We start from the raw sequence: 15,189 nt of genomic DNA, 5'->3' as shown, positions 1-15,189 counted from the left end.
ACATTAACAATCGTCGCCTAAAAGTTTTTTATGTTTGCAGAAATTCTGGCACACGGTCCCCTTCACCCTTAGAATGGTAAACTGGCTACCATTGATAAAGGTAAGAAAATGTCTTGCTAAGCAATAGCTAAGTTACCGAGATAGCAAGGAAGCAGCAAGTGATCCATCCCTACCTTACAGTAATGGTCTCTAGGAGGAGGCCCGCTGCACCGGTATTCACCGCTCGGTCCTCTACCCGATGACCCAGGAGACGGATACCTTCGGCGAGGCGGAGAACGGCGATAATCTTCTGAATAGCCACGATGAAAGCCGTGTCGCTCTCTTTCACGGTCCTCTCGATAAGGCCCATGTGGCAAAGGACGGCCAGGACCGGGTGGCGAGTGGCCGGGATGCGGAACACGGGAAGCGGGGCCGGGCGGTGGACCGTACGGCCGGAGATATTCTCCTCGATGTGGCCTTCCACGAAACATATTGCTCTTTCAATCTGAAATACTTTTGCAGGGCTCTAATGTAATAAACCCATGCAGCATAGTTTACTGCATAAATGATCGGCGCTTTAGATGCGCAGACCTATGTCTGCATTTTTCTTCATTTTCATTACTCTTCTTCAGGGGATTTTACAGGGAAATTGTAGGGTTTTCAGCTTAATGGCGTATAGCGCCACCTATTGTGTTGGAGCAAACACAATACAATTCCAAAATATCTCTCACGCTGAAAATGTTCAATTTACGCTTGAATCTGAATTTTCCTGTTATTCCACTGATACAATCATTAATGCTACCCATATTTTCTCTAGTCTGTCAAGTGACTTGGCGCTGTGGGGTGTCATTTTACTATGTGAACATAATGCGTGTTAGCCTACTAAATATTCTGTGCTAAGCTAAACACCCACTGCTGGCTATGGGAAATTAGATACACTTTGTTAATCGTTCTGGATGAAAGTGTCTGATAAATGACAACAAGGTAATGGAATGAATGATAACTGCTTCCTTGGGGTGGTATATAGCAGATGAATTACGCTCAGAAAGAGACATGTCTGTTCTTGCTTGTAGTTGGGGTTGCCACCTGTCCCGGTTTTGCCGGGATTGTCCCTTTTTTTGAGCGACTGTCCAGGAGAATTAATAATTTTTCCCGGGACACGAATTGTCCCGTTTTTTTCTTTTCTTTTTTTTTTTTTTTTTTTTTTTTTTGCGAAAATGTACTTCTAATTTAGAATTTCATAGTTTCAAATAAAACCTCATTTGGTTTGCAACCTCGTTTGGATGTTGCAATCGTTATGTTCCCCACATCTGTGTCACACACCGAGGAGTAAACATTAAACCAAAGACATCAATGTCATGAACACAGCATCTGTCCTTAACAAGCACAATTATAGCTCCATACCAATGGCGTAACCGATGTAGCTAATACTTCCTGTTTCTATTGTTTTCCCCCTTTTTCCTTAGCCATAACATGGATGGAATATGATGGGAACAGGACACCACTTTTTCAGTTTTTTCATTCTGCATTTGTTTTCCTCCACAAGGTCATAGCTTGGGAAAGATATGTGGTTGGAAAAACCCCTTCCAGTCTGGGCCGAATAGACCGGGGGCTCCTTCCACACCCGCACAATAATTCACCAAGTTGCGTAACCAATATATACCGTTTCATAATGATTTCAGAAAGTAAATTCCAGTGCCCAGTAAAGAACAAATATACTTCTCAAGAGTCTGATGTAATTGGTTTATTGTATATGTGCGCAAATCACATACGGGCTGGTCCGCACGGAGCAGCACACATATTCACTCTCACAGTCGCTCTTCCTGAGTGCCCTCCCACTGCATGCAATTCTCTTTTACTCCTTTCCTCAGCTCCTCTCGTTGTAGAGCTTAAACTCAAGAACCCCCTCCTTCGGTTTCATAATACATTTTCTGTACATCATTATTTTTCAGTTTGGCATCGTTCCCACTTCATCTTTTATTCTTATTGCCAAGTGCGCACCTGTTTGATATACACAAAAAACAACTGTCCTGCCTTGGCCGTACATCATTATCTCCAGGGCCGCCCATATGTAATAGGCCTATACGAAAAAAATAATTGGTTACTTGCTATAAAAATAGTTGATACTTGATACTTACAATGTTTGCCAAGGTTGCACGTGTGCTTATCGGATATCTGCTTGGCAATGCTTGCCAGGGTAGCCCATGTCTAAATATAACTGATTACTAGCTTTGGCTTAATTAACCTTTACTGGCATTATTTCCACAAGTCACACCCCTTCATTAAAAAAAGACACTGGACAGCATCAGAAAAATATTTGCAACTCCCTCCTCACAGAATCCAATTATTTTTTATCTTACACTCAATGGTCCATTTTCTGGGCAATGCTCGGACAGTGTCCAATTCTCATTCACAGTCCCACCAGCAGGCCTCATTGTGTAACTTACGGCATGCAGATATCTCACAGCTACATACCCTCCCCACCATCTCCTGTATGCTCTTGACCCTTCTTTCTAGTCTCTGCTCACAGGCATACAAAGTATAATAGGATACATTATTGTTTGTTTAAGGCTTGTAGTGTTAGGTTGTTTATTTAATAGAGTACATGGCTGATATATAATATATCAATAACTGTGGATAAAATCAAAAACTAACAATTACTGGCAAACATAGTTTACATAGTCAAAAATTTTCGACCACAGATAAGCATGATTTGGTCAAACATATGTTGTAAAGTGCCTAATGTATGTACATTGTTTTACAACAGCAGGAGACTGAGTCATGCATGCATTGTGCTGCCACTTTACACTGTCACAGTTTCATATCACACCCGAGCTTTGAGAGACCAGTCTCTTCATATGCTAAAATGATAAACGATTTTGGAAATGTGACGTACTGACCGTCATAACGAGAATATGCTTTGCACCAGTGACTAACTTGTAGTGTTTACTTGCTGTGAAAAGCCTTTGTTCAAGCTTTTCAAATAACTTTTGTGATATTAAAATCACGCACTAGTTTGGAGAATAAACATCAGATTCTACCAGCCATATATATGTTAACCTGAATAACTCGTCTTATACATAAGCATAATAGTATACAGTAGTAACATAGTAGTTCTGGTAGTGGTGACATAAGAAGAAGCAATGAACACAGGACAGGGCACAAATACCAACCATCTTGGGTCCTAAATTACAGTACAGAACCTCTTTGTTGCTTTGACCTCTGCTTCAACTTGAAGGACAAGAGACAGGTTTATTGGAAGCATGTGCAACTGATACTGATACTGATACTGATACAGTAACCTTATACTCAGTGCTGAGGGATTTTTAAATATCTGGCACAACAGCATGATGTAATATCTGCATAATATAATTTCTGGATGGATCATTTGGAAAGTTTATTGAACGAAAGGGGAAAAAAATACCCATGCACTGCATTTTTGCAATACCACTTTCATCAACAAAAAGTGTCAACATTTCAGGTTACTGACCTTAGAGTATGAGTATGTATGAGTCTGTGTTCACAAAGAAAGTGCACATCAGTAATCCCATTGCTCAATAGACAGGATCATTTTCTGTTACACAAATAAATTCATTATCCATTTCCAGTGACCTCCATGAGGAGGATAATGTCATCTTCTTCAGTCACAGGAACTTGAAGTCTCCTGTAAAGGGGGCCTAGATCTTTTAGCATGGCTGCTGAAAACACTTGGTTAATATTATATTGTAGATGAGCAGTACCACAGCTGAGCTGGACAATATAAAATCAAAGCTTACAGAATGAGGACATGTTCAATGTCTCATGCCACACTTTGCATCAGACACTCATTTTGAAAAGGCAGTATTGTCATCATCGCTGTAATCGAGGAGCATTTTAAAACCTCTTCCCCAGGTCAGCCCTGAAACAGCTGCCTGCATCTTCATCAACTTTGGGTGTACACTCTTTACCTCTTGGGAGAATGAGTCACCATCAGGGGTGTGGTATTCAAGTGTGAAAAAGATTGATTCAGATGCTTTGAAAATCCCCCTGAAAGGAAGTGCACCCATTTTGGTTATGAGGTTTGTGTTATGGATATGGAGTACTGTGCATTTATTGAGTACACCAAGGAGTAATCTGAGCGATCAGTGGTATGCATTTAAGTATTCTAATAACTCCTTGGAGAATTAACATCATAAAGTGTATCGAGGGTTACATTCAGAGAGTCCTGTGATGTCATAAATGTTATTTCAGTGAGTCTACTAAAGAACCATCTAAGAGGTCAGTGTTATGTGCTCAAGTGTAGCATTTGAATAAAACATTTTTGTCTTTGACCATCCTTCCATCTGCTTTCAAACATTCCCAGTCTTTCTGCCTCCTTCTTCCCTTTGAAACAGGTTAAGAGGCCTGCCTTTGTCTTTTTGGTGTGGTTGTGTAACTGAAGAAAAACTTAAATTCCACTTACAGTTTTAAAGGATTTATTTGTAAAGGTCACACTGCTTTCTTTATTTTCAAGACAACGCAAGAGAAAACAAAACAGGAAGACAATGGCACAAAGACCTTTATGTGAGGACAGTCATCCGTACACAAAGATGCAGACACACACCTACCTCTGCACTGGAGTGTGTAGCAAAGGGCAAAAGCAAGCACCCCACCTGGTCTTGAACCCAGGTCTACAAGGTACTAAACTGCATCGTTAACCACAACGCCAAAGAGTCAGGCTTGTTATTATGGCAGTCAGAGGGCATACTCAACCGTAGGGACATCACTCTGTCACAGAGTGGATGTAAGTCACAGCGCTAGGACAGCTTTCTGCAGGGAGGAATAGCAGAGAAAGAACATGAGAGATCCCTGCAATTAAGTTCTTTGTGAACATGTATTAATTTACATCAAGTTCGCACACTTATGATGTCTTAGAATAAAGTCTGGACACATACCTTGAATGCATACAATTCATACTGAAAATCAATATAATAAAGACTGAAATTTCTTTCAAAGATGGAACATACAATTACCATTCAGTTGCATTTGGCAATATGACATTAGGAGTTCATTAGGATCTTGTGTAATTTTTAAATTCATACCTAAATTACAAAACCTATCAATACTTAACAACAAATAAAAAGCTACTCTGGAAAAAAAGCCCAAAGCGGTGTAAATTATTGATTTAAAACATTTGAGAAAAAAGCACATCAACCTAGTGCATTGTGCTTTTACCTTCATTCAGGTAATGTTCAAAGTAGAATCAAAGCAGGTCTGTTATGAAACTTTGCTGCAGAGAGTTGAATAGTTTGCAAGGCAATTTTCATTAGGCTAAGTTGTTGAAATGGCAAGGATGATTAACAATGTGATTGTGCAACAAGTACATTTGCAGTCTACTATCTGTTTTGGTTGGGGTTTGCCCACTCATTTGTAGACCACTGTGCCCAAGGTTGCATGCACACCACGCCTTTGTGCTGCTTGGCTGCCACTTCCTCCACACACCAACTGTGAGAACTTGGGGGCTGCTGCCTTTCCGAATCACGGGTCAAGGCACATCTGAACAGGAAGAAACACCTACTGCTTGACAGTGGAAAATGTCTGAAGGTGGCACACCAGATATAGACAGCAGGAACAGTTACAATGAATCCTTTAATAAAATAATCATACAAAATGACAGTTTCCATTAACTCAGTTGAAAACTAAATGCACTATTAGGAGGTATGAATTCTGTTCTTACTCTCATCTTCTTCATAATTCATGATATAGTTTAATTCTTAGGTATCTATGCACACCACAGAAAGCAGTGGACAAAAGGTCAAGGGTCTCATTATCACTGTGTGCTAATTAGATACTGTGAATTAGTACCTTTGCCCTCGCTCAAGGCGAATGTATTAAAAAAGGCACAGAAATTGGAAGAAATCTTAATCTTGTTTTACAAATGCAGTTGTACAAGATGTTACAGTTTGTTACAACTACAGAAGCCCTAAAGAAGCAGGTCTGTGGTATTAGCAATTAGAACAAATAGCTGAAGTTACATTACATGACCAAATGTCTTACCCAGAGCAACATACATAGCTTATTATTTTACATGTTATCCATGTACTTAACTGAATATTTACAAAGGCAGCCCAAGGATACAACAGCAGTGACCCATATGGCAATTAAACCCACCATCTTTGGATTATAAGACCTGCTCCTTTACTCCTACAAAACATTGCACTTGGGAAGAAAGCATTATGGATGAACAGATCCACAGTTATTCAGGTCAATTAAATGATAGTTTGTACATTGAGGGTGGAGATTCAACACTCTTTCTGTACCGTGTGGCGGGGGAAGTCATTACATGTATAAAGCTTTCACTTCTCACTTCTGGTGAGCACAATGCAAATAAGAATCAGGGACACATGGCAAGTGAAATTACCTTGTTTATGTTTGCTTGAAACAATCCAAAATCTCAAACACTCCTGCACTCAAGCAGCCATTTTTAAAGCAACCAGACTGTTGGGTCTAGCAGTACAGGAAGGAAGTGAGAACTGCAGTCCCTTCATCCATTTGTAAAAACTGGGTTCAGGAATACAGTTCCATCACAGGCAGTTTTGCTGAATGTGTCCTCTTCCTCCTCCTTGTCCCATCTCCAGGTTTAAAAAGCCGACAAAATCTTCATTTCTTCCTTTACTGATTCAGATCTTAAGGGGTATCAGGTCACGGATCGACAGGATTATTTCTACCGATCACTTTTTTCTGCCTTTCAGAATTTTCATTTACTTTCATGTTGCCAAATAAATATTCAAAAGGACATCACAATGTATACCCCCAATCACGTATATCATGTTTAACAGTACATCTGCTGAGAGCCATCTCAGAATCAAAATCTATTCCAGGAACATGCTTAACCTCAAAGTCATACAACTTTTAGTGCAACAAATATAAATTTACACACACACACACTTTTACAATTTCAAATGTGTCTTGGATACACAGACAGACATGACAATGTAAAAAATGACAATGTTGGCAGGTTTATACCACACAGATTGGCCTGCAGAACATTCAGCAGCATAAGACAATGATACAGCTGTGTACAGGGTAGTGCAACTGAAAGAAAATACATTACACGCTTACAATGTCTGCGCATCTGTTCAGCAATGCAACAGCACAGCATACAGGACATATGCTGGACACTGAGTGTACCTTCAGTCCAGTCTGAGGCCAGAAACTAATACAAACCTGAGAGTCCATAACATAACTTTGGAGGCTGAAAAGCATCTAGAGTTCTTCTAAAGTCTCACTGGATTACACTCAACTCAAGGAGCTTGTGCCAAACTAGAGGGACAGTATTTTCCATACAAATACTAACATGTTGCTCCACTTCGGTCCTCATTCTATGACAAGGGCCATACAAATGTTCCTTTCTTTTCGGTCAGAGTCCATCCAGTATTTTTTTTTTTTTTATTTGGTCTCCGGTATCCTGGATCTTCCATAATGTCATGTGATATGATGCCGCCTAGGAGTCCAAAACTGTATGAACTGATGAATTGGTCCAGGGATAAGATCAAGTTAAGGACCCTCCAGAACACCTGGAGAGGGGAGAGAGGTAGCCACTGTTTGGTCCACCAAAGATGAAGCTTTGGCTTTCTCACAGGGAGCAAGGGAAACGGCTAACCAACCCCACTGTTTAACAGTTTTTTTTACCTTGGTTGTCCAGGTTACTAGTAACCTAGCCATCACTTCATTTAGCAAAGACCGCTATATAACACTGGGCCATACTTGGTAGCAACAGAGGAAACTATTCAGCCTTTATCCATGGAATTTTGATTTTATTTTGACAGCACATTTTTAGAACTGGTAACATCGTCTCTGTTTTCTTGTCTGTAACAAATACCCTTACTGTGCTAAATGTTGTTTCTATGTAAACAGATTTGACAGACCTGCTTTTCCTAAGGAAACCCTGCACTGTTCTAAGTTAACGTCTAACTGGAGAGCTGAAATTAATTAAGTTACAAGTACAACTAGAATTTCAGAAACTGAACCGCTGGGGTAGTGTTTTGTTGGGAATGTAAAGCACAGTCAATGGCCATTGCAAAGTTGATGTACAAAGGCCAACAAAATATTTTCATTTTGTTACAGACCCTTTTAATGTGCAGTAGTGGTTTAGTGCAGCCATTTCCCGAATGATGAAAAATGCATTCACCAACACAATAAGGCCAAGGAAGGCAGATGTGATGACTAATGAAGTGTTAGGACTTGTTACTGTTCCAAGAGGTTTTGTGAAAGAGGACCAAAAAAGAACATGAGAAAATGTCTTTGGATCCATCACTGCACCATCACTTCCCATCTGCCCATGACATATTTTGCTGGCAAACTGGCTCCAAATTTGACTCTGCTTCTCATTGCCTGCACAGCATGATCAGAATTTTAATGTTGCAAATGAATAACACACTGCCTCCAAATTTTGTCTCCAAAATGACACATGTCCAAATCCACCTTCCACGCATCTCGCAGTCCCCACTTTAAAATGACTCAGTTTGTGATTACCCACGGTTATACCTATATTAACGACACAAACCGATGAGAAATACGATGAGAAAGATAATGCCTTCCCAGAGACCACGATTTGCGGCTTGCCGTTCTCCTTGTCCTGTTGTTCCCGAACTGTCACAGAGTGCGTCACAATACTAAATATTTATACTGTTGTAAGTGTATTTAAATATTTAAAGATTACAGTATAACACTACTATCTTGTGATTATTTGAATATATTTTGATCTTGCCTTTTTTGTGAAAAATTCTACTTCTCGCCCACGCTTTGGAACCCCAGCTCATATAATGTTGTGTCTATGGGAACAGGATTCAATTCACAAAAGTTTATGATGGGGTACACAGGAACCCCCAGTCTTAAAAGTTGGGGTTTCCTGAACATTAACATATGGCAGATTCATCTAATGTAGGGAAGGAAGAACAAAGCTTTAAGACCCCAATAATGGGTAGAGTTACCATGTCCATCACTGACTTGTATGAACCAACCAAAAGACTTCAAGAGTCCCACCCATTCTGGGGTTCACACAGCCTCACTCTACCATCTCTAAAAATCAAACGCCTGGGTGGGAGAAAAGGAGTAGGAAACCGTTTCCTCCTTATGACAACACAGGGCACATGAAAATTACTCAGTTTCCCCTCCATTCCACACCTCCAGAAGATCTACCAAAATCTAAGCCACAACCTTTGCTGGAATAAATAAAGCTTCTTATAAACAAAACCATCAAAATCAACTTTTGTGGGTTACATGTTTTTGAGGAGGACCTATTAGATGGAAAGGACCAAGAGAGAAAGTCAGCAGAAATTCAAAAGGAAGAGCATTCGTTGTTTCAATGTTTTTTAATTGTTCGGTCACAGAAGTCGTAACATGGCAGTCTTAAAAAAGTGAGGAAAACTTTTTCTTAATCAAAAAACATACAGCATATGCATGTGTGCATGTACAAATGCACCCACAACACTTGATACAGCACTTTAGTACAGTGGATATTATCATCACAGCTTAAATTGCTACTTCAGTACAGGCAACTGGCTTACATTCATAACACAACCTTGGGTAGGAATCCCACCCTTACAACCTAACAGAGGTGTTTAATTACAGGAAATTAAGGAACACAAAAGAGCTTGTGGCATCTAACTTTGGTTGGCGGTTTCGTTCAGCTTGGTCTCCCACTTCTCCAAGAAATCCTGCATGTCATCGTTGAAGGTGTCGATGCCTTTCCCCGACAGGTGAACCCCATCAGGCCGGTAAAGGCCCGCGTCCGAACCGGGCCGGATCTGGTGGTGGGTCAGCGCCGCCCCGCCCAGCTCGGCGATGTTGATGTGCACCTTCTTGTTGACCGAGACGCGGATGCTCTCCATGGCTTCGGCGTCCTCCGTGGTCCTCCAGGAGCGACGTGGCAGGATGTCCGACCACACCAGCAGGCACTGCGGGAAAATGCTCTTCAGGGAGGTCAGGTCCTTCTTGATGGCGGCCAGCAGGCCCTTGGGGTCGGTCTTTCCCAGATCGTTGCCGCCCAGGTGCAGGATGATGACGTCCGGGTTGGGCCAGCTGCCCTTCAGCTTCAGCAGCAGCGGGAGCAGCTGCTCCCAGGTCATGCCCTGCATCCCCTTCCACCAGACGCGCACGCAGCTGGAGTCCATACCAAGCTGCTTGCCGTACTCGGGTGACTTGGCTCTCTTCTCCGCCCAAAACACGAGCGAGTGGCCACAAATCCACACATTCTTTACCTCTGTGCAGGTCTTACCTGCAAAAACGGAACACAGTACATGTTAACCTCGCGGGCCAGGCTGCTGGGTGGCAGGGCGGCCCCTCCTCCTTCGGAGCGCTGCAACTCGCTCCTGTCCTTCAGCTCGCTAAACGGACTGGCGCTGCTCGACGATAGTGCCTTTCTTTTCTATTCTCCCCCAAATCTTACCTATTCTTGCTAAACGGGTCCGAAGAAATGAAAAACTGTGAAACGGACTCTGTTTTTGTGCAGGGATGCTTAACTTGTGCTCTTTTAGAGTATGATACTTGAAACAGTAAGTGCATTAGGTGTACACGAGAAGTTCCTATGCATATAAACCGCCTGTGTTTCTATGAAGGCCTTAAACACAGAAAAACAGGAATTCATCTGGATTACTATGAAAAACGTAAAAACAAAATAAAAATTAAAAACAACACAGGGGTGAAATTTGAATGAGAATGCAACAGTACATGAAAGAAACTGGGCCCTTCTGAAATCTAAATGTGGTAAGAGCATTATATATAACTGAAATAGGCCAACCTACTGTACCAAAATTTGTCAATTTAGAAATTCCTCATCCAGTATCTAAATAAAACACTTTCTGAAGCAATTTTCTAATTCTTTTTCTGAAATGTTTCACAATTCCTCCATCCACCTACAGCTAGCTAGCTAGCTTAGCTCAAGCCAAGCAAGTCTGCTAATTTACCTCATATAACAAGCTAGCTAAAATTCCCTGGAAAAAAAAACGTGATGCTAGAATTTCTGGAAAAAATCCTGTGAAGTGAATGTACGTAACATCTTCTGTACAAGAGCATTTCATTCCAAGGGACGCTACTGAGGAATCTGGAGAAAAATTCTTCACAGTCTTCACTCCTGTGATTGGTTGACCAACTAAGGACCAATCAACCACACTATAACAAGGCAGCTTTGAAACACATCTGTGCTCTGAAGTGTTAAATGTGCAAAACAAGAATGTTTTCAAACATCTTCAGTTGTTTCAACTTCAGCTTGGAGCCTGTGAACTTTGAACAGCACAAAACCCTACTATGTCATGGAAATCTGACAGAGCGTGTCCAGCAGATCAAAGCCAGTCAAAGATCAGAGTTGAAATGGAAAATACAGCAACAGTGTTGAATAACAGTGCACCTGGGGGAGTGTAAGTAAGCGCAGTCACAAGTGATAAGCGATGAATCTCAGTTACCTCACTGATGAGATATCTGTGACAAGTCGTTTGTTCAGCTCTTGGCTATCTTGTGATTTTGCTGTATAACTCAGTATAACCGCAGGACATCCTAGTGTTAGTGAATGTTGGGTAGACGATACTGATTTTTTAAAATAACGCTTATTACTTATTACTGCTTCCATCTTCAAAAAAAAAAATTGAGTGTTGCCATCTACAGCTGACAAGAAACTAGAATCTAGAGGGAATTGCTACCCTTTCAAATCACAAACCGCTCATCTTCAAGCTCATCTTAAAACCTAATACCACTTTTCAAGACTGAAAGTCATAGAAAAAACATCCAAGTTTTCAGAATAGTTGTGTTTTTCTTTAGCCGAGAGACTTCAGTGACAGACAGCATGAGAGACTTTCTTCTGAAGTATGCACACACTGGAAACCATGTCAATCCATCACAGTCGTTCGTCTGTACTGGTGCATTAAAAAATTCAGCAGGAAGAAAAGCGATGTATGTTGGGGCATTGGTTCCATTTTGATTTCGTGCCATTTACCCACCTCAGTTAAGACAACCATTTTATATTCATACGACTCATAGCATTTCTACAGTGGCTGAAATAAATGATTACTTGGTCATTTTTTCGCTGTCACAATTTTAACAGCCATGACACTGCCAATCTGTTAATCTTCATTGGCGGTCTGTTCATCTCATGGAAACTGCTGAACAGTGTTGAGGGACACTGTGAGAAAAGCCTTTCAGTTGATGTAGGAGGGTGAAATCTTCATACATGGCTGATAAGAAAAAAAATCTACTGCGTTTAGCATTCCATGAAAACGGTCCTTTGAAATTATTCTGATGATCTTGTAGGTTAACAGTTGGGTTGACCAACTTTCTTCACCTTCAGAACACGATGTGACGAATACTTCTCTGCTTTTTGGACAGAAATGCTTCACTGTAAAAGAAACTGGTTAATTCCAGCTGCCAACTTGTGTCCAATTCAATCCGCAAAAAATCTCTCTCAGAGGAAAAGAGCTCTGGACCTGTGTAAGTATAATCTCTCAAATTTTTAAAATTGGCATTATCTTTACAGCATCTTGGGCTTATGTTGGCCTCAAGCAGCCATGTGGCCAACTAGTCACGCTGGTTATAAAGATAAAACGGTACCTGGTGGGACTTTCTGACTTTCTGCCCGAGTCCGGAGAGCCTCCTTCTGCTGTTCCTTCTTCTGTCTCATTCTCTCATTGAACTGCTCCAGCTGTACGCAATGACAGGGAAAGTTGGGATTCAACACTGAGGTGTGGAAGAGAGACTTCACAGTCCCATTAACAAGTGATTGGAGTTTAAGACACTGTTGGTGCCAATAGTTAAGTTGCCATGTGACATCAATTACAAACTAATGCAAGCAGAATAAGAACACTCTCCATGGCAAGAATTGACTGGTTCCATCAGTGATTAACTGATACCACATCACAGCCAAAAATGTTTTTCTTCTGCAAAGAAATACACTATGAAATCAAAAATATTAAAATTGGGAAAGTAATAATGTTGCACAAAAGTTATTCCTCATTTTCTTACCAATACCAGTATAAGCATGTCATGAAAGTGTTGTAGCTGTAGTGTAAAATTACTCAGTGAAAAGAGGAGAAACAGGAGAAACCCATACCCTTTTCTTCTGTTTGGCCTTGATGTCATCCTCAGAAATTGTCGCCACTTGCCTCTTCTCTGTCGCCTCCGAGGAGGTCGGCAATGGAGCCGGAGAGGGAGCTGAGCTTTGCTCGGTTAGAGGCACTTCTTTCAAAGCCGACACTGCGCCTTTCTTTTGCGACACCTGTCCCAGTAGGTTGACCGTTTTGATGACTCTAAGGCAGCGAGACTTGGTGGTGGGTGACTCCTTGACTTGTTTTGCCCCGTCCCCTGCGCTCCCCGCTAGGGTTTGGGAAGCGGCAAAAATGGCACCACCCAACGATGCTTGGGGTATGATGGGGGCCCCTGTCAATGGATGCATGGGGTAGTGGGATGCAGCCCCAGCAAAAGGCAGGACTGCAGAAGACAGCTGCCCAACAAACGGGGGCAGAGGCACAGAGGACAGACTTGCGTACGCTGGGGGCAGCCCATGGGGCAGCCCCATGGGGGAAGCTAAAGGCACCTGAGGAACGGTGGGGGATGTAAAGAACTGGGAGAGCCCATTGGGATCAATTGAAAACGGTGGGGCCGGTCCCACAAAGGACTCTGGGTGTTGTGAGAAAGCCTGGGGTGACTGCACATCCGAATGGGAGGGCACATGATCCCAGCTCGTAGGCACGGTGCCGCCATGTTGGTTGTATGGGTGCTCATGCTGACCACCCTCATACATGGGGTACGACTCTGAGGACGTGTGGGGATATTGGGTGGCAGAGGGAGGCACGGATTCTTGGGTGTGTTGGACGGTCCTTGAGTCGATGTGAACCTCTCGATGACTCCTCTGGTTATGAGCGCTACTGTGTTCTAGGGTGCTCGAGTAGCTCATATAGACCTCCCTCCTTGACAACTGGACAGGAGAAACGGAGCGGGTCTGTTCGGACTCAGGCGAGCCTGTTCGGCTGCGACGGCGCTCCCATTCCCTCTCCGCGGACCCGGGTGGTTTGGCCTTCAGCTTCTTGCCATAGAGTCGTTCCCGTGTCCTGTCCGTCAGCTTGCTGACCTCCGCCGTGTCGAGGTCCAGGCCGATGGTCTGGAGCAGGCTCTGGATCTTGTCGTAGTGCTGCATCTTGTCCTCTCCGTCTGCCACTGAGAGGGGCTTCTCCGCCGCTGGCCAAGACGGACTTGGTCCTCTGTGCTTCCTGTCTGGTGGTGCCGAGGTTTCCCGTTCATCCTGATCCACAAACGCCCTCTCGCCATACAGGAACCGCTCCTCATCCTCCACATCCCCTTCCTTCCAGTACGGCTCCTCCTCCTGCACCCCGTGCTTCATCCCCACGATGCGGGAAAATCCGATGCCGTCCTGGAAAGCCCTCTCATGGGGCAGGAGGAAGTCCTGGCTGCTCTCTCCAAGGTCCTCTTGCTCCTCTGGCCTTCTCCCATACGAATCCTTGTAAGGGTCTTGGTTCTTGTAGGGAACCTCATTCTGTGGAAGCTGGTGGGCCGTCTGCTTCTCATAGGCAGCTGTCTCCTCCCTGGTCTCTCTAACCAGGGTGGTGAGGAGGTTTACATCCACCCCTTTGTTGAGGATTCGGAGGAATCGGTCAAACTGGGTGGAAATGTTGCTCTTAGGAGCCGGTTCACGGTCGGGAGGGGAATGACAAACAGGGGGCTGGTCAACAGATGATTGGCTATGAGTAGGAGGATGGGGGGGGATCTGATGGGGTGCAGACTGTTCAAGAGGGGGATGATGGACAGGTACGTGCTGGGATACAGGGTGGCCGAGGGAAGGATGGTCAGATGGCTCACTGAAATGAGAGTGGCGAACAGAGATTTGGTGGAGAGAATGATCACCAGAGGGCTGGTCGAAATGTGACTGGGAAAGGAAATTTTGGTCGAGAGATGGTTTTTTGGTGAATTCAGTCTGTAGAGAAGAGAAACAATATGACCTATCAACAATTCCATTCCATTTTTGCAAGCAACATTTATGACATGAATGGTCACATGCGTTTAGTGGAAAAAAAGGCGTTCATCTTTATTGCAAAAGAATACTCACAGATTTCTGACATTTCTAACAGGTCATTTGAGGACCTCACTTGAATTGCAATTGTACAATTTTTATCAAAAATTAACCTATAACAAAGATGGATTAACCATGATCAGTCCTGATTTTAATGTTGGGAGAAACTCACAAGCAAA

The 15,189-nt window shown here is 42.8% G+C and overlaps 1 protein-coding gene across 2 annotated transcripts in view; it reads right to left on the bottom strand.

Moving 5' to 3' along the window:
• Positions 1-6,957: 6,957 nt before the first annotated feature.
• si:dkeyp-121d4.3 overlaps positions 6,958-15,189 on the bottom strand; it is a 28,140-nt gene continuing 19,908 nt past the window's right edge. Inside the window, exons 16-18 of one of the 2 annotated variants that reach the window (XM_036546446.1) lie at positions 13,037-14,914; positions 12,538-12,628; positions 6,958-7,514 (exon numbers count right to left, since the gene is read on the bottom strand). In XM_036546446.1, the coding sequence (XP_036402339.1) occupies positions 7,495-7,514; positions 12,538-12,628; positions 13,037-14,914 (1,989 nt within the window). In that variant the 3' untranslated portion in view covers positions 6,958-7,494. Of the gene's footprint in view, positions 10,217-12,537; positions 12,629-13,036; positions 14,915-15,189 lie in introns of both variants that reach the window. The other variant, XM_036546445.1, reaches the window with a different exon arrangement.

Source organism: Megalops cyprinoides, chromosome 15 (genome assembly GCF_013368585.1).
Source record: "Megalops cyprinoides isolate fMegCyp1 chromosome 15, fMegCyp1.pri, whole genome shotgun sequence".
Classification (NCBI taxonomy): domain Eukaryota; kingdom Metazoa; phylum Chordata; class Actinopteri; order Elopiformes; family Megalopidae; genus Megalops; species Megalops cyprinoides.
The sequence above is the reverse complement of the archived record's forward strand: the minus strand, read 5'-3'. Positions and strand labels throughout refer to the sequence as shown.